The sequence below is a fragment of the Schistocerca americana genome, chromosome 9 (assembly GCF_021461395.2).
Source record: "Schistocerca americana isolate TAMUIC-IGC-003095 chromosome 9, iqSchAmer2.1, whole genome shotgun sequence".
Lineage (NCBI taxonomy): Eukaryota > Metazoa > Arthropoda > Insecta > Orthoptera > Acrididae > Schistocerca > Schistocerca americana.
Genome location: NC_060127.1, coordinates 78,684,154 through 78,711,088, shown reverse-complemented (window position 1 = coordinate 78,711,088; position 26,935 = coordinate 78,684,154). Strand labels below are relative to the sequence as shown.

The following is a 26,935-nucleotide window of genomic DNA, read 5'->3' as shown; positions in this document are numbered from 1 at the left end:
GAGATTTCTCCTTTTTCTCTTTCACTCCTGTTGGCAGATATATATCTAGCCAACATTCACATAATGTGACAAATATTATGAATGACTTGTTACACAGTAAGAAACCTGTGCAGGTATAATTAACGTAATACAAATACATTTATTTGGTGTAGTTTATTCAAATAGAACCTGGCATTTTCTGTCATTCTTATGGATGGAACGAGAGCTCCTACAAGGTATGAGTTATGCTTTTCGGAACTGTCTTTTAACTGTGAGTGGAATAAATGAACAATCTGATAACAATTTCATGGTACATACTTATATATAATAACACCAACTGTACATTCAATCACTGCAATGAAAATACAATATATTTACTACTGAGTTGTTGAGATATTCACATTTCATGAACATCTATTAAGTATTAGACTTAAGCATAAAGTTGTAGAAGTAGCATAAAATACCTTTAACTTCGTGCCAATATTGCCTTGGCACCCTACGTTGCACTAGAGAGTAGAAAATCAGTGCAAGGAACTCTCCTGTGACACCTTCATCGTAGGCCTTTCCAATTTCTTTCCACCTTATATTCTGCCAGTACTTTATCTTGGCTTTCCTTAACCTGGAAAGCAGTTGTATGTTAAGAGTACCAAAAGCTTATCATGAAAACAGGTTACATTTTAATATAACTTTAAAAATTCACTTTACACTGCATGTACAAAATCACTCAACACTAAGAAACTAATCCCTCCCAATACAATCTCAGTTTGAGAATACCAAATGATGGTGAACTAACCTCCCAGCAAATACACTGAGAAAAAATGAGACCACGAAGGAATTATCCATATAGGACAGAAATCTACTGATCTGATGTACATGTACAGACAAACAAATTATTAGTTTTAGAAAAAATTGACAATTTATTCAAGAGAAAGAGCTTCACAAATCAGTAATGCATTGGTCCACCTCTGGCCCTTATGCATACAGTAGTTTGATGTTCTCCTGACGGTTATCATGCCAAATTCTGTCCAATTGGTGCATTAGATCATCAAAATCCCAAGCTGGTTGGACAACAATGTCCATAATGCCCCTGAAGTTCTTAACTGCTAATTGGCAAGCATGAAGACAAGCAGTAGAAGCTCCTGCTATGTGGGGGAGGGCATTACCTTACCGAAATGTAAGCCCTGGATGGGAAGGGTAACAAAGCGGGGCACAGAATATCATTGATATACTGCTGTGTTGTAGCAGTGCCAAGGATGACATCCAAAGGGGTCCTGCTACGAAAAGAAATAGCATCCAAGATCACCATTCCTGGTTGTTGGTCCGTGCGGCAGGTGACAGCCTGTTTGTTACCCCACAGCTGTCCGGGGCATCTCCAGACAAGTCTTTGCTGATCACTGGGGATCAATTTGATGCAAGACACATCATTGAAGACAATCCTACTGCAGTCAATAAGATTCCAGGCCAAAGACGTGTCTGGAGACATGCCAGACAGCAGTGGGATACCAACCTGACCCACCTGTCATACAGCCCAACAATCACGAGAGATGGTCTGGGGAGCCATTTCATTTCATAGCAGGATCCCTCTGTCATCAGCAGCATCTTTACAGCACAGCAGTACACTGACAATATGCTACTAACTCTTGTTGCCCTTCACGGCAAGCCAATCTGTACTTACAGTTCAGCAAGATAATGCCTACTTGCACGCACAAAGCAAGAGTTTCTACTGCTTGTCTTTGTGCTTGTGACTCCCTACCATGGATGGCAAGGTTGCCGGATCTCTGCCAAACTGAGAACTTTCGGGGCATTATCGGCAGGCCATCCAACCAGCTCAGAAATTTGATGATATAACACACCAAATTGGACAGAATTTGGCACAATGTCCCTCAGGAAGACTTCCAACAACTTTACCAATCAATGCCAAACCAGATAACTGCTTGTGTAAGGACCATAGGTGGACCAATGTGTTACTGACTTGCTCAATTTGTGAAACTCTCTCCCTTGAATACGCCATCAAATTTTTCTGTCATTGTAATCGTTTGTTTGGTTGTACTTTTATATCAGATCTACCAATTTTTGAACCATTCAGATAATTCGTTCTTGGTGCGTTTCTTTATTGTCTTAAGAGGTATATGCAAGGTAGCACAGGGTTTTAGTTCCAACGAAGTCTCAGTACTTTTGAAACACTGTACTCACTCTGGCAGGGCAAAAAATCAGCTATTGCACAGTTGAATGAAGAAGCCCAAAATTAGAGAGAATTTACAGGAGCTTAAAGTGAGATCACTAGTACAGAGGGAACAGTACTCTTCCTAAAATAAAAGAAAAAGATTAGGGTTTAACTTCTGTGAAAACGTCATTAGTAAAGCCCAGATTTTTATGTAATTACACGTTCTTTTCCTCTGTTCCTGCTTATATGAAAAATGTAAATGTTTACGTATTACGTTGCTACAACTGAAATATTTCATTGTAATGTTACATATTTTTTATATTTCTGTACGATTACATGTTTTACATATACTATTATTGTTTTTTACCCTTGTTCATATTTCCCCAGACACTCTCAAGAGGCCAGTCCCTTGGAAAAATATTTACTTCTATGGTAAGTCAGATGTGGATAAAGTACTTTCATACAGCATGAATGTATCTCAAAGCCCCCCCCCCCCCCCCCCCCCCAACATGTTTCACTAGTGCTAAATTTAGTGTTGTCCAAAATGACTGTCCAAATGAAATGGGATACATGGATCAAAGCTGTTGGTTTTTATAATGAACTTTTGCAAGCCATGTAATCAATGCTTGATGATTACTTTCAAAAGGATCTTCAGTTCCAGTACAAAAGGCAAAAAATGCTTTCACTGAACTTAAAACAATAATGCTCTGGTATACAACCATAGCACCTTCAGCTTCCTTGCTAACAACTTTAAAGAATTAGAGTCTATCTTGTTACCTTTGCAGAAATCATTAGAAATTGTTGAAATTTCAAATGCAAAGTGACAGACATTACAGGTGATATTGAGCACAAGGTAGTGAATCAGTCTGACACTGTTTTAGTTAGAAATCCAGATTAGTCAACTTTTGCTACTATTTGCTGTATTATCAGTGGAGGAGAAGAAGACAGTCCACTGGACAACATTTCCAGCAATATTTCATTTCCTAAAATTTTCACCATCAACATCCTCTGATGTGGGAAGACAATTTTACTGGGACAAATTCATTCTTTTGTTTGGTGAAATTCAACAACTGAAGAAAATCTGGAGAAGTGCCTCGTTTATTGCACTTCACCACAAGAGATAATGCACTGTATGCAAGCAATTTCAGTGAAGATAGAAATTTTAGTAAACAGAAGTGAGCAAAAATAATTTTCTTTTATTAGCACAATATAGACTTCCAAATTAGAAATTAAGTAACATAAAATTTACCTTCTTAATGTACATTTCATGTTCCTGGTATGTTTGTAATACAATAGGTTAGGGTGTACTTGAGAAGCTGATTTCAACTGAAATTGTTTCTGTTGTTCATTGCATTCAACTGGATTCTGCAAACATCTGTCACGCAAAACCCAACTCGCTCTTTTCTCACACAATATCATGAAGCCGTGGTTGAAGGTTATAAAGTGCATTAATTATTTCTCGACTTCTTGGAAGTATATTAGTCAGTACCACATCAACACTTATTAACAGGACTGCTATCAGATGGAGTACCATATGAAATTTGTCAGATATTGAGGTAAGTAATTGCAGAATAGGAAATCAGCTAAAACTGCTCAGTAGAGGAAAGACAACTGGATCAGATGAGACATGTGGGGTTATACAGAGACTATGAGATAGACTTCAGTCCCCTTCTGCCAGTAATTTAACATGGTTGTTGGAGCAATGGAAGGTAGCTAGCAATTGGAAAAATGTGCAGGTCATTCCCTTGATCAAGAACAATCATCAGGTAGATGCGCATAATTGCTCATCTACATCGCAGACGTCTGTCCATTGTATGATGCGTGTCCAGGAAGTAAGTACCATTTCATTGTGACGAGAGCACTAAGCATGAGTAGTGCTAAGGCTGCACGAGTCATTCTAGGATAGTGCACAGGCCATGTTTAGTGTTAAAGACAGTGTGATTTTAATTTTACTTGAGTACTGTATTAACTCGAACCTAAGCCATACTTTTTTCCGGTTTTTGTAACCCAAAAATCCGCCTGCGGCTTAGAATCGAGTGCAAAGTAAGTGGAAGTTCTGAAAAATGTTGGTAGGTGCTGCCACAACTAAGTTCTGCCATCGAATATATGTAGCGCTACACAGGCATGCTTTGCAGTGACAAAGATAAATACTGGCACCAAAACCTCTGCGTCAGTAAATAAATTAAAAAAAAAAAAGTGGAAGATGAGCTTTTTTGTCCACCCCGAGTTTCAACCACTGCATTTTCATACATTATCCTACGAAGTAAATACAAATTCCGTATTGTTCATCTTCGAATGTAGCAGCATTTCAATGTACTACGAAAATACGACTGGCAAGACTGTTTGGGATGTTTGTCAATATGGCCAACTCTACGTTCTGAATTTTTTCCTACCTGTGAGAAGGGATGGTTGCTAATAGGAACTTTTCTGTATTGTGAATCACATGCAGTATTCTCTTCACCATAAGAATAATACAAATATAAACATTTTGCCATGTATTGTTTCGTGTTTGCTGCTATCTCATTTAAATCCTGCCTGCCTAATAAACTATGAAACTAGAGTGAGACAACAGCAAACGCGGAAGAATATACATATCATGTCATATTTATATTCGTATTATTCTTATGCCTAATAGTGGGACAGTCAGAAATGAAGCATGGCAATTGACTAGATTATCTAAGATGACTAATTTCTGTGCAGAATGTAATGTACTAAAGAGGCGTCTGCAAAGATTTTCAAACGGAGAAAAATTTTTGCTAAATTCTCGTTCAGAACATCTTCTATCATACACAGTCTATTATTTGGTTCTTGTTGATCATTATCAAACAAAGCAGCAGTGTAAGTAACATCAAATAGCAGTCTCTTGCCATTGTTTCGCTAATGAGACGATTCGTCTCTGTTGTTTTTTAATTGTAAGCGGCAGTAGCATGCACAAAAGCAAGCCATGCCGCGAGCGGCGACAGGTCGTAAACACACATTATCAGAATGCGATAAACAATGCATGACACAGTACAGTAACGCATTTTCAGCTTAGAGTGACGTAAACACCTACAACAAAGAGAACGGCACTTATCAGATCAAAGAAAAATAAGCAATCAATTCAAACCAGACGAAGCATGTGAAAAAGGAAGGGTACCCATAAAAATATGGACGGAGTGCCTGACGCATAGCAATGGCTACCTGATAAAGCTTAACTGCTAAGCTTACGACTCGAACCAGACTACTGTAGCTGTATCGTCATTTATTCTACCTAAATTGTGTCTCATATTACAATGGACCAACTTTGTTTCGATTTGGAGGTGCGGCCTAAAACTTTTCTCCCCCCTTGAATTTCGAGTCTCAAATTTCAGGTGTGGCTTAGATTCAGGAAAATTTTTTTTCCTCGATTTCGAGTCTCATTTTTCAGGTGCGGCTTAGATTCGAGTGCGGCTTAGATTCGAGTAAATACGGTAACTTATGATTTATTCTGTGGTGTCCGTTTGAAGGGGTTGTGACTTAGGTGTCTTGTATTATGGGTTTTTATGATCTTGGTTAGGCAGACTTTATGCTTGTTATTGGCACCTGCCAGTAAAAGTAAAGAATTACGAGCTGTAAGAGGTGAATAAGTTTCCATGCTATTTGTTTGAGGTCTTGCATGTGTTAAGGGTATTAAATTTAAAGGGGGTTGGCATATATTAAAGTGTACTATGAGCAGCGGGCACAATCAGTTCCAGATTGACTAATACAAGGGGTGGCACTTTTATTGACGTAAGTCCGGCAGTTAGCTCGGCCAGCTACATTTTGGTAACGCTCGGCACTACTTGGCTGTATCCTGTCAGTCACTGCTCGCCACAGTAGTTGACAGAAGTTAAGTATTCTCTCTTGTAATTATTTGGAGATTCTTCTCGTTAAAATGTTTGGGCTGTGCCAAGATGCGTCCCATTCCAAGTACGGTAGTTCGCTCACTCTTGTATTAGGGTGGTCATCCGCCGGGGTTGTGCCCGCTGTTGTGTGGAACTTAAACTGACTATTAAGGTAACTGTCTTTTCTGCCTAAATATTGTTAAACTTGAAAGGGATTTCATGAGTGTCTTCAGTGGAATAAGTCACTATATAACTGGTGGAATTCCGTTGTACGAAAGTTCTCATTGGGGAATTTGCTCTTTTACTTAAAATTTGTTATTTAATATTCTGTAGTGTGGCTTGTTTTACCAATGGGTATTTAGTCCCGGTAAATTCCTGTTAAATTTGTGGGCAATTATGCTTGTCATCTATATTTACCTGGGGCTATTTGTTATTTAGTTAAAAGGAAGGATCTTTACTTTTTTCATTCCATATACTGTTGTAAAGACTGTATAAGGTTTTTAATTATGTTTGTTACTGGTGGCTATTGGAAAGCCAGTTTTGCAGTACTCTGTTCCTCAGTCACTGATAAATCCTCTTGTGTGTCTCCTCTAATGCTTTGATTCCTAATTTTATTTTATTTAATCTTTTGTAAGGTTGAGCACAGAAACTTCATTTCGTGTGGCTGTGACTTGCTCGAACTTGCCTTGTTAATTATTTACATAGCACTCCAAGCTGTATGGCAGAAACGGTTGGAGATAATGTTTTAAAAATGATACGTTTGGTTCTCGTAGGAACTCCCTTGTACCATACAAGGTCCTGCACTTGCTGAAAAAATTAGAGCCCTTTCTTACTATGTTTTCTACTTCTTGTCTGGCAGTTCCATTTCTTGTTATTCTACTTCCTAGATAACTGAAAGCGTCCACACATTCAATTTCCTGTCCAACTCTAATCAGGTTGCCCTGGGCAGATACCCTGCTCATAACCATTTCTACAGTTTTGCTCTTGCTTACTGTCAGCTGGTGCTCTTTAAACTTGGAGTTCCATTCCATAAATGTTTAAGTACACTATTTGTGACAAGTTGCTGGAACAGTAATTACCATAAAATACCTAGGAGTTACCATCTGAGGCGACCTCAACAGGAATGACCACATAAAAGAAATTTTAGGAAAAGCAGATGCCAGGCTGAGATTCATTAAAGGAATCTTACGGAAATTTGACTCATCCATGAAAGAATTTCTTTCCAAACATTTATTTGACTGACTCTGTACCCTTACCAGGTGGATTAACAGAAGAGGATGTCTAGCAGATACAAGAACCATCACAGGTTCATGCGACTCCCTCCCCCCCCCCCCTCTCTCTCTCTCTCTCTCTCTCTCTCTCTCTCTCTCTCTCTCTCTCTCTCTCTCTCACACACACACACACACACACACACTATTAGACATTTATCAAAAATTTAGCATTGAAAATACTTTTTGGAAACCATTATTGTTCTCACAGACAACAATTAGTACTTTGTTCATTGCAGAATGATAGTTCACACCACAGTACAATTGTCTATAACTTGATATAAAGTTCTGAGTAACTGCTCTATTAGCAAACAGCCAGGTAACTGTTGTTGTAAGCAATGATTATAAGTGGTCACTGATTACATAGAGACTGGACGAGCGGCACAGTGCTGGGACATAAATAACTCTCCGGCTGCGGTGGTGCAAGAAAATACATGGAGGAATGTCTACACTGATGCCTCCGATTCACTGACGCGTCTGTCACCAGCTGTCTTTACTTGTGGTGCCATCGTGAGGTAACAACTTTTACACGAAATCTCGTTCTGTGGACACCACCACAAAAATGTGGTGCCATTCATCATGGGACTGTTTACTCCGTACGAGTGCATTACTCAACATACTCCAGCAGCAGACACTAAAAAAGAAGCATTGTCCATTTCAGAGAGGTTTACTGTTTGTATTTTAAAAGAACATTAACGTTTTTCCTCCCACCTACAAATCGTGACATGACCATCATGAAAAGTCTGAGATCTACAAGCTTCACTAACCATCATTTTTCCCATGCTCTATCTGTGAATATAAAAAGAAAAGAGAGAACAGACACTGGTAAAAGAAATATCCCTGAAACGCATCATAATGTCAACTGTGGAATACAGCTGTAGACAAATCTTGTAATCAGTCACCTGTTTGATTCTTACTGATTTTTAATCTTTTATTTGAATTCTACATTGATTATCAAATGGAAACAATAAATGACAAATTTGGAAAGTATGTTTTACAAGAATAATGCTTTTTATTTATAATTACCAATCACATGAAAATGCAAGTATTAGCAATAAATTGAAATCTGGAACAAAAATGCAGAACATCAAAAAGAAAATGAAATACTTTAATGCTGGTGATTGAGCAGTATTAATGACATTCATTGACAACCAAAACGATTAAGCACCCAGAAAGGTTAGGAGGAAACGGAATCAAGAAACACGAGTGTAGAGGATATACGACACTACTTCAGTGGTTACAAAACTCAGTCAAATTTACAAAGAACTTGCAGTATGAGTCCACTTCTCAGTATGAAGTAGCACCCCCTCTCACCTGGATGCATGTTAAGATTCAGTTAGGAGGAGTGTCATGAAGTAATTGGATCTCCTCTTAAGGTGAGCTGACTCACAGCTTTCATAAATTGTCCTGACATACAGGAATGAAGATGGAGTTTACCGCTGAGCTGGTCTCTCACGTTCTATTGGGGGACAAATAAGGAGATCTTGCTGGCTAAGGGAGTACCTCAGTATTATATAGACAGTTCATACAGATATATGCCACATATGGACTATCATTGTCCTGTTGAAAAATGGCAGAGCCAACATCAGGACACAGGATGCCCATGACTAACAATTGCGGTGTCAAAGACTAACAATGCTGTTCCTCTTCGAAACACTGGAAGAATGAGACCTGTCAATGTCGCTACCATGCTGACACTGGTAATCCAGTGCAGTGCAGAACTGCGACACATCATTGAGCACAATGCAATGCCATTCATCAGCAGTCCATTCTTCCCACTCACGGCACTATTCCAAATGGTGCCGTTTGTGTCGCGATCTTAATGCCAGCCAAAGTAAGGAACAATACTGCCCTAGTCCCGCAGCTGCTAATCTCCAACCAGTGGTGTGGGACGATGTAGAATGTTTTGAGGAGTCCATTAATGGTTTTTGGATGTCAGGCACAGACACGAAAGTGTTACAAAGTGCTTGAGGCTCCTTTCAAACTCTGTCAGGTGTCAATAACATTGTCTCACACGAGTATGTGGCACACGTGTGTCCTCGACAGTGATCATTCAACATCTGATGCAGTCCATACAACTTATACACTGACGAGGCAAAACATTTTGACCACCTACTTAATAGCGTGTTTGTCCATCTTTGGAATGAAATAGATAACTGACTCTGCATATCAGGGATCTGACGGTTTGTTGGTAGGTTCATGCACGTATTTTGCATCAGATGCCTACGCACAGGTAGTGTAATTCGCATAAATGATGGTCCACTGATTTGCGTATTCGGTGGCGGCACCTGACAGCAATATGGCTGGGTTCCGCAGGATTTACTTTAGGTGAATTTGGTCACTGAGACATCACCCCGAGTTCACTATAATGCTCCTCAAGCTGCTGTAGTACGATTCTGGCTATAAGACGCACACACTTGTACTGCTGAAAGACGACATTGCCATTGGTGAAGACATCAAGCATGAAGGGATGCAGGTGGTTCGCAGCTGTCAGCATGTCTGATTACTACCACTGGTCCCATGCAAGCACAGAAAAATGTGTTTCATAGCATAATACTGCTCCCACCAGCCTGCATCCGTGCAGTGTGCTGCACTTATCGAGCTGCTTTTCACTTCAATGACACCGTTTTTGGAGACTACCATCAACGTAGTGTAGCACAAATGTGATTCACTTGAAGAGACAACATGTTTACATCAATTGATGGTCAAATCCTGATGGTCCCATGCCCACTGAAATCATAAATGACTATGTCATTGGGTCAACATGTGAACGCTTAGGGGATGGTACACTGTTGATCCCCATGTTCTGTTCTGCGAAACAGTTGTGCATGCACCAGTATTGTGCTCTTTCGGCAGAGATGCCACTGATCAGCTATCCTACTTAACAGAGCACACAAGCCTCCGAACTCCACATTCTGTGAAGAGACGTGGACTTCTAACCATTTAGTGCCTAGTGGTAGTTTCACTGTCCTCCTACCTCTTTCCATAGATGCTGAACATTTGACCAGCTTCACCATTTTCGAGATACTCGTTCAGAGGCTCTGTGTAATAATAATCTGCCCTTTGTCAAAATCGCTTATCTCAATGGATTTCCCCATTTGCAGCCCATATCTTCCCTTGGGTGATCCCATCTGTGCCTACCCGCTTTACATACTTTTTTTTTGTTGCCATGTCACGTGCCTGCAATGCCATCAGGCGAATTCAAGTGTTGCGGTGGGCAGTGATCATAACGTTTTGGCTTATCGTATACCCTACCAGGCCTGGCTAGCAATACTAACACTAATGCATTATTGTGGCTGTTCTACATGTCCCAGGGGATTGCAGCTCTAATGATTTACATACTCAATGATGAGTGTATGTGTATAAAGTTACAATGGTATCTGACCATGTCTTTGGGGTGCTTCACATTGTCAGGCAGTGTATACATTTTCTTCATTTAAAAATAAGACATTTCACATTTATGTATCAGATATTAATTGATAATAAACAACATTTTTATTCTGGTAAATGTGTTTAGGGTCTCCTCATAAACCCCTGGATCGGCACACAAACAGAAAACTTCTTAAGTATCAGCAATGTGGGGTTTATAACCTACTAGCTCTGACAGGAGCAGAGATGTGGGCAAAAAAAAATATAGACTGCCCTGTACAACAGGCATGTTGTGTCGGAATAGTATCAGCTTGATAAAATCATAACCAGCCGACCAGTTGCAATGGATAAAGAAATTCTTTACCTAGGTTTCGACAAATATAAACTTGTCTTCTTCAGAAGGTAGCCTAAGGATAATGAACATCCTAGCTTACATTAGAAAAGTATGAAACTTAAGACAAGAATAAATTTTAACACAAATTAGAGAACTCTTGCATTACAGAAATATGACAACAACTGGTACTTACAATTTTACACTAATAAGGACTAATGTACCATCACTGTTTTCACAATTGTCGGCATAGATCCATTTGTCAAAAATGAAAGATAGCCCTAGAATTAGGGTTTGTCACGTAAATACAAGAAAGTTCATGGATCTTGCAGAGCTCACAACCAACTGAGTAATCGGCGCGCGTAGTTACTCTGAAACCAGGGCAGGTGGCGCTCGTACCGAGAAACATGTGCCAATTGGCGTACAAAGACAACGTGTACATTATGAGTATTAATAACGTCCTTAGGTGAAGTGACAATAAAAAAGAAGGAAATTAACACTCCCATTATAACAGTATGGAACCACTGGTACAAATAATGTAGTTATACATCAAAAAAGTAGGTGGTGCTTACGCCGAGAAACTTATGCCCAGTGGCACATACAGCCAAAATAAAAAAAATTACATTACTATATTAGTGAAGCCCAAAAACGGTATATATGTCAGAACTTTAAAATTGACAATAATGGCTCTTGTCAAGAAAGAATTACGGACATTATCCTGTTAATACACATTCATAGGGAAAACCAAAAATTTTTAGAGCCAGGCAAAATCACATAAGGGCCAATGAAGTAGCAACATACATCGTGAGAAAACCACCATTACATAAGTGGCAGTGAGCTTGAAGCAATGAAGGTGCATCATAGCTTCCTGAAGAAATAAATCACTAAGTTTACCAGCATTAATGTTATACCATAAACAGTACAGGATTAAAGTCTTCAAAAAATTGTCTACAAGCAAGGTTCAACTGGTCGTTCTGTATATTACCGTCCTTGAGCTCAAGATGTTTGAAAATTTGTAACTCTTCCCACAGATCTAGTCTACACCCTTTGACTTCTCTGTGTAGGATAACAGTGTCTTCTAAATGCTTAGGCGTATGACTGGCTATCAGGTGGTGTTCAGCGAAAGTAGAACTGTGTATATTCGCTCCTTTTTTACCTAATAGGTGTTCTTTATATCTTGTTTTCACAGCTCTGCCTGTTTGACCAATATAGTATGAAGGACAGCTATTACAGGTTAGTTTATAAACCCCTGAATTGAAAAACCAATCGCCAGGGATCTCGACTGAATGTACAAGATTTCTCATTAAACTGTTATCTGTAGAGAAGGAGACGTTGCAGTTACATTTTTTCATTAGAAGACATTTTATCCTATACGATATATTACCCAAGAAAGGAATAGAAATAAATTTTTTAGCTTCTTTGCTATCAGTGGGGAGGTTATTGTTCAAAGTCGAACAGTTTTGGGAAGTTTTCTTACTGAACATGTAATCAATCATATTCTGATTGTATCCATTATTAACCACAATCGCTTTGATGACACTCAATTCTTTTTGTTGATCGGCAGGTGATAAAGGAGTAGTTACCATACGGTGAATGGCAGAATGAAAAAACACCAGTTTATGAGCTTTTGGACGAGTTGAGTCAGCAGGGATGACATTATCTGAATACGTTTCTTTACGGAAGATGTTGAAATTGAAGGAACTATTCTGTATAGAAATTGTTAAACCAAGAAAGTTAAGTTCACCTTTTTCATTCTGAAGGTCTGTTGTGAAGGAAATTTTTTCATGTAAACCACTGAAAGTATTGAAGAGAAGCTCTAACACACGGTCAGTACCACAAAAAGCAACGATAATGTCATCAACATAACGTGCATAATAACGGATTTTGTGGCGTAATTCTGAACTTGAATTGAAGAACATTATTTCCAGAGTGTTGATAAAAACATCTGCCAAAATACCCGTGAGGGGACTACCCATTGCTAAACCGTCTGGTTGTACATACATTTTCCCACTGAACGTGAAATAATTGTATTTCAAAACAAGTTTAAGCACACTAATCAGTTCCACAATCTGAATTTCACTTAGTTTTTTATGTTTTAGTAGATTCTTTTTTACAAGGGCTATGGTTACATCGACAGGGACTTTTGTATAAAGACTAACGATGTCAAAGGAAACCAGTCTAGTGTCAGGTGTACATCCTACAGTTGTAAAGTTGTTGATCAACTCCTTGCTGTTTTTAACCAAAAAATCATTTTCAAATGTGAAAGAATCTTTAATTTTAAAATGGAGGCGCCTAGCGAGTTTGTGATGTGGACTACCTATTCCATTCACTACAGGGCGAATCGGGTGATTTTGTTTATGCAGTTTAAACTGACCTCTGAGCACGGGTGGTTTCGGGTTCATATTTATAAGGCATTTTTGAGAAATGGATCTATGCCGAAAATTGTAAAAACTGTGATGGTACATTAGTCCTTACTAATGTAAAATTGTAAGTACCAGTCATCGTTATCATATTTCTGTAATGCAAGAGTTCTCTAATTTGTGTTAAAATTTATTCCTGCTTTGACTCCTGACAGCTAGACCTTGTATTCTCCCACTTCCTCTTCTTTCTCACCCCTTACCCGAATGTCACTAAGAGCTAAAACGTCCAGCCCCATCTTACTTGCAGCCTCTGCCAGCTCTACCTTCTTCCCAGAGTAGCCCCCATTGATATTAATAGCTCCCCATCTCATTACCATTTGTTTGCCAAGTCGTATCTTAGGAGTCCCTGGTTTGTCAGTTAGAGGTGGGACTCCGTCACCTCCAAAGGTCCGAGGCATTTTGCTCTGATTGTTGCCAGCATCATATTTAAAGTAACAGGGAAGCAGGTTGCTAGCCTTACTTGCCCCGAGTCCCATTGGGTTTTATCCCTCAGCCGTTAGGGGTAAAACCCAATGGGACTCGGGGCAAGTAAGGCTAGCAACCTGCTTCCCTGGTACTTTAAATATGATGCTGGCAACAATCAGAGCAAAATTTGGAGGTGACGGAGTCCCACCTCCAACTGACAAACCAGGGACTCCTAAGATACGACTTGGCAAACAAATGGTAATGAGATGGGGAGCTATTAATATCAATGGGGGCTACTCTGGGAAGAAGGTAGAGCTGGCAGAGGCTGCAAGTAAGATGGGGCTGGACGTTTTAGCTGTTTGTGACATTCAGGTAAGGGGTGAGAAAGAAGAGGAAGTGGGAGAATACAAGGTCTACCAGTCAGGAGTCAAAGCAGGAATAGCACAATGGGGTGTAGGGCTTTACATCAGGAAAGAAATGGAACCCAGCGTAGCTGCAATAAGGTATGTAAACGAACGACTGATGTGGATAGATTTGACAGTGTCTAGCAAGAAAATTAGGATTGTGTCAGTATATTCGCATTGTGAAGGGACAGATCAAGATAAGATGGATAGTTTTTATGAGGCACTCAGTGATGTAGTTGTTAGAGTAAAGGACAAGGACAGTGTTCTGCTCATGGGTGATTTTTAATGCCAGGATTGGAAATCGAACAGAAGGGTATGAAAAGGTTATGGGTAAATTTGGAGAGGATATGGAGGCCAACAGGAACGGGAAACAACTCTTGGATTTCTGTGCCAGTATGGGCTTAGTAATCACAAACTCCTTTTTTAAACATAAGAACACTCACCGGTATACTTGGGAAGGCAGGGGAACCAGATCTGTCATTGACTATATAATAACAGATCAGGAATTCAGGAAGGCTGTGAGGGACACACGTGCATTCAGGGGATTCTTTGATGACACTGATCATTATTTAATCTGCAGTGAAATTGGGATTGTGAGGCCGAAAGTGCAGGAGGTCAGGTCCATATGTAGAAGGATAAGAGTGGAGAAACTTCAGGATAAGGAAATCAGGCACAAGTACATAACAGTGATCTCAGAAAGGTACCAGTTAGTTGAATGTAGTCAATTACAGTCATTGGAAAAGGAATGTACAAGGTACAGGGACACAGTACTAGAAGTGGCTAAAGAATGTCTTGGAACAGTAGTGTGTAAAAGTAGGAGGAAGCAAACAGCTTGGTGGAATGATACAGTCAAGGCAGCCTGTAAAAGGAAAAAGAAGGCGCATCAAAAATGGCTACATACCAGAACCCAGATAGACAGAGAAAGTTATGTTGAAGAAAGAAACAAAGCCAGACAGATAATTGCAGCATCCAAGAAGAAATCGTGGGAAGACTTTGGAAACAGGTTGGAGACTATGGGTCAAGCTGCTGGAAAACCATTCTGGAGTGTAATTAGCAGTCTTCGAAAGGGAGGTAAGAAGGAAATGACAAGTATTTTGGACAGGTCAGAAAAACTGCTGGTGAATCCTGTGGATGCCTTGGGCAGATGGAGGGAATATTTTGAAGAGTTGCTCAATGTAGGTGAAAATGCAATCAGTAATGTTTCAGATTTCGAGGTAGGATGGGATAGGAATGATGATGGAAATAGGATCACATTTGAGGAAGTGGAAAAAATGGTCAATAGATTGCAGTGCAATAAAGCGGCTGGGGTGGATGAAATTAAGTCGGAACTCATCAAATACAGTGGAATGTCAGGTCTTAAATGGCTACACAGGATAATTGAAATGGCCTGGGAGTCGGGACAGGTTCCATCAGACTGGACAAAAGCAGTAATCACACCAATCTTTAAACATGGAAACAGAAAAGATTGTAACAACTACAGAGGTATCTCTTTAATCAGCGTTGTGGGTAAAATCTTCTCAGGTATCGTTGAAAGGAAAGTGCGAGTATTAGTTGAGGACCAATTGGATGAAAATCAGTGTGGGTTTAGGCCTCTTAGAGGTTGTCAGGACCAGATCTTTAGCTTACGGCAAATAATGGAGAAGTGTTATGAGTGGAACAGGGAATTGTATCTATGCTTTATAGATCTAGAAAAGGCATATGACCGGGTTCCTAGGAGGAAGTTATTGTCTGTTCTACAAGATTATGGAATAGGAGGCAAACTTTTGCAAGCAATTAAAGGTCTTTACATGGATACCTGTCTCCACTGTTGTTCATATTATTTATGGATCATATGTTGAAAACAATAGACTGGCTGGGTGAGATTAAGATATGTGAACACAAAATAAGCAGTCTTGCATATGCAGATGACTTAGTTGTGATGGCAGATTCGATTGAAAGTTTGCAAAGTAATATTTCAGAGCTAGATCAGAAATGTAAGGACTATGGTATGAAGATTAGCATCTCCAAAACGAAAGTAATGTCAGTGGGAAAGAAATATAAACGGATTGAGTGCCAAATAGGAGGAACAAAGTTAGAACCGGTGGACGGTTTCAAGTACTTAGGATGCATATTCTCACAGGATGGCAACATAGTGAAAGAACTGGAAGCGAGGTGTAGCAAAGCTAATGCAGTGAGCGCTCAGCTACGATCTACTCTCTTCTGCAAGAAGGAAGTCAGTACCAAGACTAAGTTATCTGTGCACCGTTCAATCTTTCGACCAACTTCGTTGTTGTTGTTGTTGTTGTTGTGGTCTTCAGTCCTGAGACTGGTCTGATGCCGCTCTCCATGCTACTCTATCCTGTGCAAGCTTCTTCATCTCCCAGTACCTACTGCAACCTACATCCTTCTGAATCTGCTTAGTGTATTCATCTCTTGGTCTCCCTCTATGATTTTTACCCTCCACGGTGCCCTCCAATGCTAAATTTGTGATCCCTTGATGCCTCAAAACATGTCCTACCAACCGATCCCTTCTTCTAGTCAAGTTGTGCCACAAACTTCTCTTCTCCCCAATCCTATTCAATACCTCCTCATTAGTTACGTGATCTACCCACCTTATCTTCAGCATTCTTCTGTAGCACCACATTTCTAAAGCTTCTATTCTCTTCTTGTCCAAACTAGTTATTGTCCATGTTTCACTTCCATACATGGCTACACTCCATACAAATACTTTCAGAAACGACTTCCTGACACTTAAATCTATACTCAATGTTAACAAAGTTCTCTTCTTCAGAAACGCTTTCCTTGTCATTGCCAGTCTACATTTTATATCCTCTCTACTTTGACCATCATAAGTTATTTTGCTCCCCAAATAGTAAAACTCCTTTACTAGTTTAAGTGTCTCATTTCCTAATCTGATTCCCTCAGCATCACCTGACTTAATTTGACTACAGTCCATTATCCTCGTTTTGCTTTTGTTGATGTTCATCTTATATCCTCCTTTCAAGACACTGTCCATTCCGTTCAACTGCTCTTCCAAGTCCTTTGCTGTCTCTGACAGAATTACAATGTCATTGGCGAACCTCAAAGTTTTTACTTCTTCTCCATGAATTTTAATACCTACTCCGAATTTTTTTTTGTTTCCTTTACTGCTTGCTCAATATACAGATTGAATAACATCGGGGTCATGTTACACGCATGGGAGAAGCAAGGTTACCCAAGAGACTCATGGATTCAGCAGTAGAGGGTAGGAGGAGTCAGGGCAGACCGAGGAGAAGGTACCTGGATTCGGTTAAGAATGATTTTGAAGTAATCGGTTTAACATCAGAAGAGGCACCAATGTTAGCACTGAATAGGGGATCATGAAGGAACTGTATAAGGGGGGCTACGCCCCAGACTGAACGCTGAAAGGCATAATCAGTCGTAAATGATGATGATGATTTATTCTTGGCTTAAGTTTCATACTTTTCTAATGTAAGCTATGATGTTCATTGTCCTTAGGCTACCTTCTGAAGAAGACAAATTTATATTTGTCGAAACCTAGGTAAAGAATTTCTTTATCCATTGCAACTAGTCGGCTGGTTATAATTTTATTACGTGGAACCGTTGCTGTTGTGCAGCTATGTTCAAAATATTGAAGTATCAGCTTGCTTTACTGACATGCTTTGCAGGGCAGCCTATATGTCAGGGGGCAAGAAAAGGTTTATTAGCACCTGATGTGCAGGCTACCTTGCATAACAGGTGTGTTGTGTCAGAAGTATTGACCTGCTTTACTGACCCGTTTTGCAAGGGCTACAAGTGGGCATGGGCACAGCTGGGAGAAAAAAGAAGGAAGATTACGGTTTAATGTCCCATCAACATCGACCTGTGAGAGGGTGGGGTAAGGTTGAGATGGATATAGTATATGGTGGACAGAGAGAGGGGTGAGGAGGCAACAGACATAGAAAGGGGATGCTGTTCAGACGAGTTAAACGCTACATGCTTGGCTACAGATGAGTATCAGCACTCTGGATTATTGTTTACATTAAGAAGCAATATGCCTATTTCTATGTTGATATTCCTACCTGGAGTTTCTATTGTTTAATTTTGCAATACATTATTAAGGCAGACCAAGTAACTTTTATTGAGTGCTATACTACACACAGATACGTGACACTATTGTTCCACATAGTTACTAAGTCCCTGTAAAGAACAGTCACAACGTTCTACCATTCACTCATTTTCTCGAGCAGATATCTGGTGCTTAGTCACAGGGGCAGTCGAGAAATGATTTCAACAGATTAATTTGTCATCTTGGAAAGTCTATACAATTTAGGAATACTTAAACCATTAGAACATGGCCATAAACGTATGTAAAGTACAAGAAGCACACAGTGTCTCTCCTAAAAGTTCCCGGAATGATTTTTGGTAGTTGGCAACGCTGGCTGGCAGGGTGGAGCTTTGGGTGGAGTAGTTGGTGGGAGATCTAAGCTTTGAAAAGATACTAGTGTCCGTCGCCTGCGGGCAGTTGTTGAGGCAGGGTCCCACTCCATGCACCCTCGTCGAGAAAAACTGGACCAGTTTTTGGAGCAGTGCTATGAAATTCTTTGTGAAACTGGGCAAAACTGGGGCAGAGAAGCTTGAAATGCTTTGAGAAGAGTATTGTGATGGGGTAATGAAACAAAGCCAAACTTTTATGTGGCACAAAAGGTTCCGGGAAGATCTGGAGTCTATTATGTCTGCTCGGGATGCCCATCGACATCACAGACAGACAACTCGGTGCAAAAAGTGCATCATGTTGTGGACAAGGACCAATGATTAAGTGTTTGGATGACTGCAGAGACAGCAGAAGATCCAAAAGCAACCTTTCATGACATTTTAACTGTGTATTTACAAATGAGGAAGGTCTGCATGAAAATGGTGCCAAAGGTACTGACGAGTGGGATGAAGGTGCAGAGTTTGTTGCCAGGAATTGTATGAGCACCATGAAATGAGCCCAGACTTTTTGGACACAGTGATCAAAGGGGATGAGACAGATTTTTTTAGTACAATCCCAAAACAAAACATCAGAGCAGCGAGTAGCACACCAAGGAGTCTCTTGTCTGAAGAAAGTAACCATGACCAAATAGCAAATCAAAGCAATGCTCACTGTGTTTTGTTGGCAGAGAAAGTGTAGGTCACAGTGAACTTGTGCCACAAGAACAAGCAGTCAACAAGGTGTTTTACTGCGAAGTGCTCAAATGGTTGCGCAACTGGGTTTGACACATCCAAAAAGAAGTTCGTGACAATTGGATCGTGCACCATGACAATGCATCAAGCCAAACCGTGCTCATTGTCTCCGAGTTGCTGGTCAAAATGGGTGTGGCAATGCAGCTCCAGCTGCCATACAGTCCCAGTCTGCCACTAGCGGACTGCTTTTTGTTCTCAAGAATCAAAAGAACCTGAAAGGAACTCAGTATGGGACACTGGAGGTAGTAAAAGCATCTTCAACAACTGCACTGAAGGAACCTTCAATGATTGAATGAAGTGTTGGCAACAGCGCATTGAAGCAGGAGGAGAATACTTTGAAAAGTTCGGAAAATATTGCATAAATGATGTTACAAAAATTCATTACTGAAACTTCTGGGCCCAACCTTTGTAACAAAATATTGGTTTACCACATGTCAATACTTTAATCAACGAAGCATAATTGTAAGAGATATAGCAAAGTGTACATGTGTTGGTTACAACCATATATATATATATCGTGGCATTCTGCTTTCTCGAAGAAGGCATTGAAATGTGCGAAACCAATCCTGAGTACACCTTTTTAACAGACTTCTCATACTTCACACAGATTTAGGAACATGCTCTAATTATCTGTACATTCCTGCAGTTTTAGACTTCCAAAGAAAACAGATGAATCTATCAGAATCAGTTAAGTGAAACAATTATTACAATTGTGCAGCTGACAACTGAATTTTATTTTGAAAACATTTATACCACTTTCGCTAAAAAATAACAGCTACGAATAAAATCATAATTGAAAAACTTATTTATAACTGTTACTAAGTTATGTAAGGGCTGGAGAATGTATTAGTCAGGTGGCAGATTTTGAGTCTAAGATGCACTATATTTCAACCAGTGTTTTGCGCAATATTCATGTTATAATCGATAATGAGACAATACATGTTCTTGAGACATGAAATATGGTGTTTCATTCCACAGTTTGAATCACAAACTGGACCTCTCACCAATCTACAAGAACATGCCCACTTCGTCAGCTAAGTATTCATTAAGTTTCTGTATATTTTTCCTGTCTGAACAGTATGTACCACTAAAACTGTCTTGACTTAATAGCACTGTTGCAGCTATCTATTTAGTTGTAGATAGGTGGGTATATATGCTATATAGTGCTTGTTTAGAATGGCAAAGTTAGTTAAAAATCCTACCAATTATGAGATTTGCTCTGTAATTCATTTTCTGATCGTCAAAAACAGAAAACCTGTCGACATTCATCAACAGATTGTGAGGTTTACAGAGAAACAGATCACTGAGTCAACGGTAACAAGATGGGTCCGACAATTCAATGGACATGATCAACTGATCAATTACTAACAAAGGGGGCATCCATGTATAGATAATGAAGAATTGGTCTGTACAGTTTAAGAACTCAGAGGAAAACAGTTTATAACATCCCATCACCCTAAGAACTCTGCGCAAGTTTCAAGATCCCTTCTTCATGAAACTTTCTGAAAAACTAAATTATCAAAAGCTTTCTGTTCGTTGGGGGCCAAAAACCAACAGAGCACAGAAAAAGGAAACCGTACCTGATCCATGCATGTTACAACAAAAATTGTGATGATTTTCTAAGCAAGAGCGTGACTGGAGATGAGCATGGGTTACTTGAATAACACTCAATCTTAACAATCAACAGATTGGAGGCACACGGCATCACCAATGGAGACTTTAGCAGACAATCACCTTCACATCTCAAAAGGTCATGTGCACAGCCTTTTGGGATAGACACAGCATTCTCCTGGTGCATTTTTTACTGTGAGGTGAAAAATAAAAGAAAATGTTTACTGTGGGACTTTTGAAACTGCATCGCACAATACAAAATAAGCACTGCAGACAGCTCACAAACTGTATTGTTTTGATTCATGACAGTTCTAGAACTCTCAATGCTGACAAGACATCACCGCTTGCAGAACTTTGGGTGGAACCAGTTTGATTCCCCCCTCCCATACAGCTCTGATCTTACCCCAAGCAACTTCCTCCTCTTTCTGCACATGAAAAAGTTTCTTGGTGGTCAAAAATTTCATCAACAATGAGTTCAAAAAACTTGTTACAATAAAAAACACATACACAAATCTCATCATGAAAGAGGGAAGGAGAGGGAAAGATGGAAGGATGTGGGTTTTAAGGGAGAGGGTAATGAGTCATTCCAATCCCGGGAGCGGAAGCACTTACCTTAGGGGGAAAAAGGGACAGGTATACACTCGCACACATATCCATCTGCACATATACAGGCACAGGCAGACATATGTAAATGCAATGCAAAGAGATTTCAAGCTTTCGCAACCCTTTGCATTCACATATGTCTGCCTGTGCCTGTATATGTGCGGATGGATACGTGTGTGCGCGTGTGCGTGCGCATGTTTTATTGTGTCTATCAACATACCAGCGCTTTCTCATTTGGTAAGTTACAGCATTTTTTTATAATATAAAAAGCAGAAATTCCATCCCACCACCAGATAGAATCCAGAATCTAAATAAACCTGAAACACAGTCATGAGCCTGTCTTCCAAAAGTCTCGGTCTCACAGAAGTATCAGCCTTTTCCAGTCTCAACTTTTGCCCCACACCGAAATTCAATTCAGAAGGACCTTGGATAAAACCCAACCTCCTCCTCCCAATCCCTACAGAAAGTACTTTTTTCGTCACCAACCCTACCAATTAGACTTGATCCAAAACCAATATTGAGCCCTGCCTGACTCAGTTCACTCCGCCATCCAACTGTGATTCACCCTACTGCCACTGAACAATCCCCATTAGCTTTCCAGCATTTCCTAGCCTATAACCTTGCCTCACCATGATCCCCAAATCCCTCAAAATGGAAACCAATCTTAAATTTGCAGAAAGAACTGCACTCCACCACCTAAAAAATGATCACTACCAGTTTGTGCCCCAGTGATCAAATTCCAGAAATACAGCAGGATCTCCAGTCCCTTTCCAAACCCTTATGCCCATCCCAGAACCTCCGCCACCCCCCCCCCCCCTCTCCCTTCCCCCACCCCTACCACTCCCCACACTCTTATCTACTAAATGCTCCCGTGAGTCTATAACACAACCACCCAGGATGCCTATTGTGGCTGGTTACTGTGCCCCCTCAGAGAGAATCTCTGCTCTCTTAAACCAACACCTTCAGCCTATTACCCATAAGCTACCTTCCTGCGCAATGTGATCAAAAGTATCCGGACACCCCCAAAAACATTTGTTTTTTGTATTAGGTGCATTGTACTGCCACCTACTTCCAGGTACTCCATATCAGTGACCTCAGTAGTCATTAGGCATAGTGGGAGAGCAGAATTGGGAGCTCCGCGGAACCCACAAACTTCAAATGTTGTCACGTGACTGGGTATCACTTGTGTCATATGACTGTACACGGAGATTTCTGCACTCCTAAATATCCCTAGGTCCACTGTTTTCGATGTAATAGTATAGTGGAAATATGAAGGGACACGTACAGCACAAAAGTGTACAGGCCGACCTTATCTGTCGGCTGACAGAGACTGCCGACAGTTGAAGAGTGCCATAATGTGTAATAGGCAGACATCTATCCAGACCATCAGACAAGAATTCCAAACTGCATCAGGATCCACTGCAAATACTATGACAGTCAGGAGGTGAGAAAACTTTGATTTCATGGTCGAGCGGCTGCTCATAAGCCACACATCATGCCGCTAAATGCCAAACGACACCTTGCTTCGTGTAAGGAGCGTAAACATTAGACAATTAAACAGGGGAAAAATGTTGTGTGGAGTGATGAATCACGGTACACAATGTGACGATCCAATGGCATGGTGTGTGTATGGCGAATGCCCGGTGAATGTCACCTGCCAGCGTGTGTAGTGCCAAAAGTAAAATTTGGAGGCGGTGGTGTTATGCTGTGGTTGTGTTTTTCATGGAGGGTGCTTGCAGCCCTTGTTGTTTTGCGTGGCACTATCACAGCACAGGCCTACATTGATGTTTTAAGCACCTTCTTGCCTCTCACTGTTGAAGAGCAATTCAGGGATGGCAAATGCATCTTTTGACACGGTCGAGCACGTGTTCATGATGCGCGGCGTTTGGTGGAGTGGTTACATGACAATAACATCCCTGTTATGGACTGGTCTGCACAGAGTCCAGAACACCTTTGAGATTTTTTGGGACGCCGACTTTGTACTAGGCCTAACCAACTGACAGTGATACCTCTGCTCAGTGCAACACTCCAGCACTCCATGAAGAATGGGCTGCCATTCCCCAAGAAACCTTCCAGCACCTGATTGAATGTATGCCTGCGAGAGAGTGCAAGGCTAAGGGTGGGCCAACACCATACTGGATTCCAGCATTACCGATGGAGGGCATCACGAGCTTTTAAGTCATTTTCAGCCACATGTCCGGATACTTTTGATCACAGTGTATATAAGATACCAATGACTTCCTCCAAATCGCCACAGTTCCTCTTCCCTTACCACTCCTGATTTCACCTCCCTCTACACTAACATCCCCAATGCCCATGGCCTTGCTGCTGTTGAACACTGCTTTTCCCAACAGCCAACTGTCTGCAAACGTATAACGTCCTTCCTGGTCAGCAAGACCAACTTTAACTTCACTCACAATTACTTCTCCTTTGAAGGCATCACTTACTAACAAATCTATGGTACAGTAATGGGCACTCACATGGCACCATGCTATGCCACCCTATTCACAGGCTATCTAGAGGAATCCTTCCCAACCCTCCAGAATCCCACACTCCTCACCTGGTTTGCACTCACTGATTACATCTTTGTGATCTGGAGTGACGGTGAAGACATCCTATCCACATTCCTCCAAAACCACAATACCTTCTCCACCATTAGCTTTACCTGGTCCTCCCTAAACCAGCAAGTTACCTTCCTCAACACCCGCCCCTGGTAGCTGGGTGGTCAGCGTGACAGAATGTCAATCCTAAGGGCCCACAGAATGTCAATCCTAAGGGCCCGAGTTCGATTCCGGGCTAGGTCGGAGATTTTCTCTGCTTAGGAACCGGGTGTTGTGTTGTCCTAATCATTATTATTTCATCCCCATTGACACGCAAGTCACTGAAGTGGCATCAAATCGAAAGACTTGCACCCGGCGAACAGTCTACCCGAAGGGAGACCCTAGTCACACGACATTTACATTTATTTACCTTCCTCAATGCTGACCACCTCAAGGATGGCTACATCAGCACCTCCATCTCCATCAAACCTACCAAACACCAGCAATACCTCCACTGTGACAGCTGCCATCCACTCCATCCCAAGAAATCCCTTCCATACAGCCTACAGCATCAAACAGGTAAAAACACATGGCCTAGTAGAAATCCTTGGATAACATCAGAGAGATTGAATTTAATTGATGAAAAGAGAAAATTTTAAAATGCAGCAAATGAAGCAGGCAAAAGGGAATACAAACGTTTAAAAAATGAGATCGACAGTAAGTGCAAAATTACTGAGCAGGTGCGATGAGACGACAAATGTCAGGATTTAGAAGTAAATTTCACTAGGGGAACGTTTAACAGGGCTTACAGGAAAATCCAAGAGGCCTCTGAGAAAAACTGAAGCAGCTGTATGAGTACTAAGAGCTCAGATAGTAAACAAGTCCTAAGCAATGAAGGGAAAGCTGAAAGTTGGAAGGAATATACAGAGGGCCTATAGAAGGAGGATGAACTTTAAAGCAATACTATAGAAAGGGAAGTAGATGTACGTAAAGATGAGATAGGAGATATGATACTGCAAGAAGAATTTGACAGAACTCTCAAAGACCTAGGTCTAAAGTAGGCCCTGGGAGTAGATGATGATCTGTCAGAATTACTGATAGCCTCAGGAGAGAAACCCATAATAAAACTCGTACATCCGGTGTGCAAGATGTTTGAGATAAGCAAATACTAACACAAATTTCTTACAGAAGAACGGAAAAACTGGAAGAAGCCGACCTTGGGGATGATCAGTTTGGATTCCAGAGAAATGTGGGAACATGCGAGGCAATACTGACCCTATCCTTATCTTAGAATATAGGTTAAGGAAAGGCAAATCTCCATTTATAGCACTTGTAAATTTAGAGAAAGCTTTTGACAATATTGATTGGAATACTCTGCTTGAAATTCTGAGGGCGTAAAATACAGGGAGCTAAATGCTATTTACAGCTTATACAGGAAACAGACAGCACTAGTAAGAGTCGAGGGGAATGAACGAGAGGCAGCGGTTAAAAAGGGAGTGAGACAGGGCGGTAGCCTAACCCCTGTACACTGAGCAAGCAGTAACAGAAACTAAAGAAAAATATGAAAGGTAGGAAGTCATTTCTGAAGGAATTTGTCTGGAGTGTAGCCGTGTATGGAAGTGAAACACGGACAATAAACAGTTTAGATACAAAGAGAAGAGAAGCTTTCGATAAGTGGTGCTACAGAAGAATACTGAAGATTCGGGGAACTAATGAGAAAGTACTGAACGGAACTGGGGAGAAGGGAAATATGTGGTACAACTTCACCAAAAGCAGGGATTGGTTGATAGGGGACATTCTAAGGCATCAGGGGACCACCAATTTAGTATTGCAGGGGAGTGCATGGGGTAAAAATTGTAGAGGGAGTCCAGCAGATGAAAACTGTAAACTTAATAAGAAAGATGTAGACCACAGTAGTTATTCGGGGATGATGAAGCTTGCACAGGACAGAGCAGCATGAAGAGCTGCATCAAACCAGTCTTTGGACTGAGGACAACAGCAGCCTAGATTCCCATGGTCATCGCATCTGTTGAGATGAGCAGTCCCTCTCCAAATATGCCGAAGGTCTCACCGAGACGTCCACAGACTAAAATAACCTACCAAACCTTGTAAAGAAATAGATCTCCCGTGCCTTGTTTCTCCTGTCACCTCCTTCCTCCCACATACCCATTGTCTCATCTCTTGACTCAAGTTCCACCCAGGAATCACATTCTCCGCCAGAGTTTCAGCTACCTCTCATCATGCCCTGAAATGAGGAATATCCTACCCTCTACTTTTCACATTCCCTCCACAATGGCACCTATGGAACATCCTTGGCTATCCCGACTTCACTGCTGCTCCCAAACCCTTGTCTCACAGCTCATACACCTGCAACAGATGTAGATGCCAGACCTGTCCCACACATTGTCCCACTAGCACCTACTCCAGTCCACTCACAGGGATCTCCTCTCCCATCACAAGCCGAACTCCCCCTAAAAGCAGCCATATGATCTACAAATTAAGCTGCAATCATTGTGCTGCTTTTCATGTGAGCATGACACCTAACAAGCTGCCTGTATACATGAATCGTCACATCTAAACTGCAATTACGAGACAGCTGGTCCATCCAGTTGCTGAACATCCTTCCCAACACAATGTACTTCACTGCAATGACTGATTCACAACATGTGCCATCTGGATCCTATCTACCAACACCAGCTTTTCAGAACTGTGCAGGTGGGAACTTGCCCTACAGTACATCATTCATTCCTATAAACCCCCTCGCATCAACCTTCGCTACCCCCAGTCCTCCAGCTCCCCTTCCCTGCTCTCTCTC

The 26,935-nt window shown here is 40.9% G+C and overlaps 1 protein-coding gene across 2 annotated transcripts in view; it reads right to left on the bottom strand.

The window, feature by feature from the left end:
• LOC124551339 overlaps positions 1-26,935 on the bottom strand; it is a 90,282-nt gene that overhangs the window by 8,937 nt on the left and 54,410 nt on the right. For both annotated transcript variants that reach the window (XM_047126365.1, XM_047126366.1), the window contains exon 7: positions 444-598. In XM_047126365.1, coding sequence (XP_046982321.1) covers positions 444-598 — 155 coding nt within the window. The remainder of the gene's footprint in view (positions 1-443; positions 599-26,935) is intronic.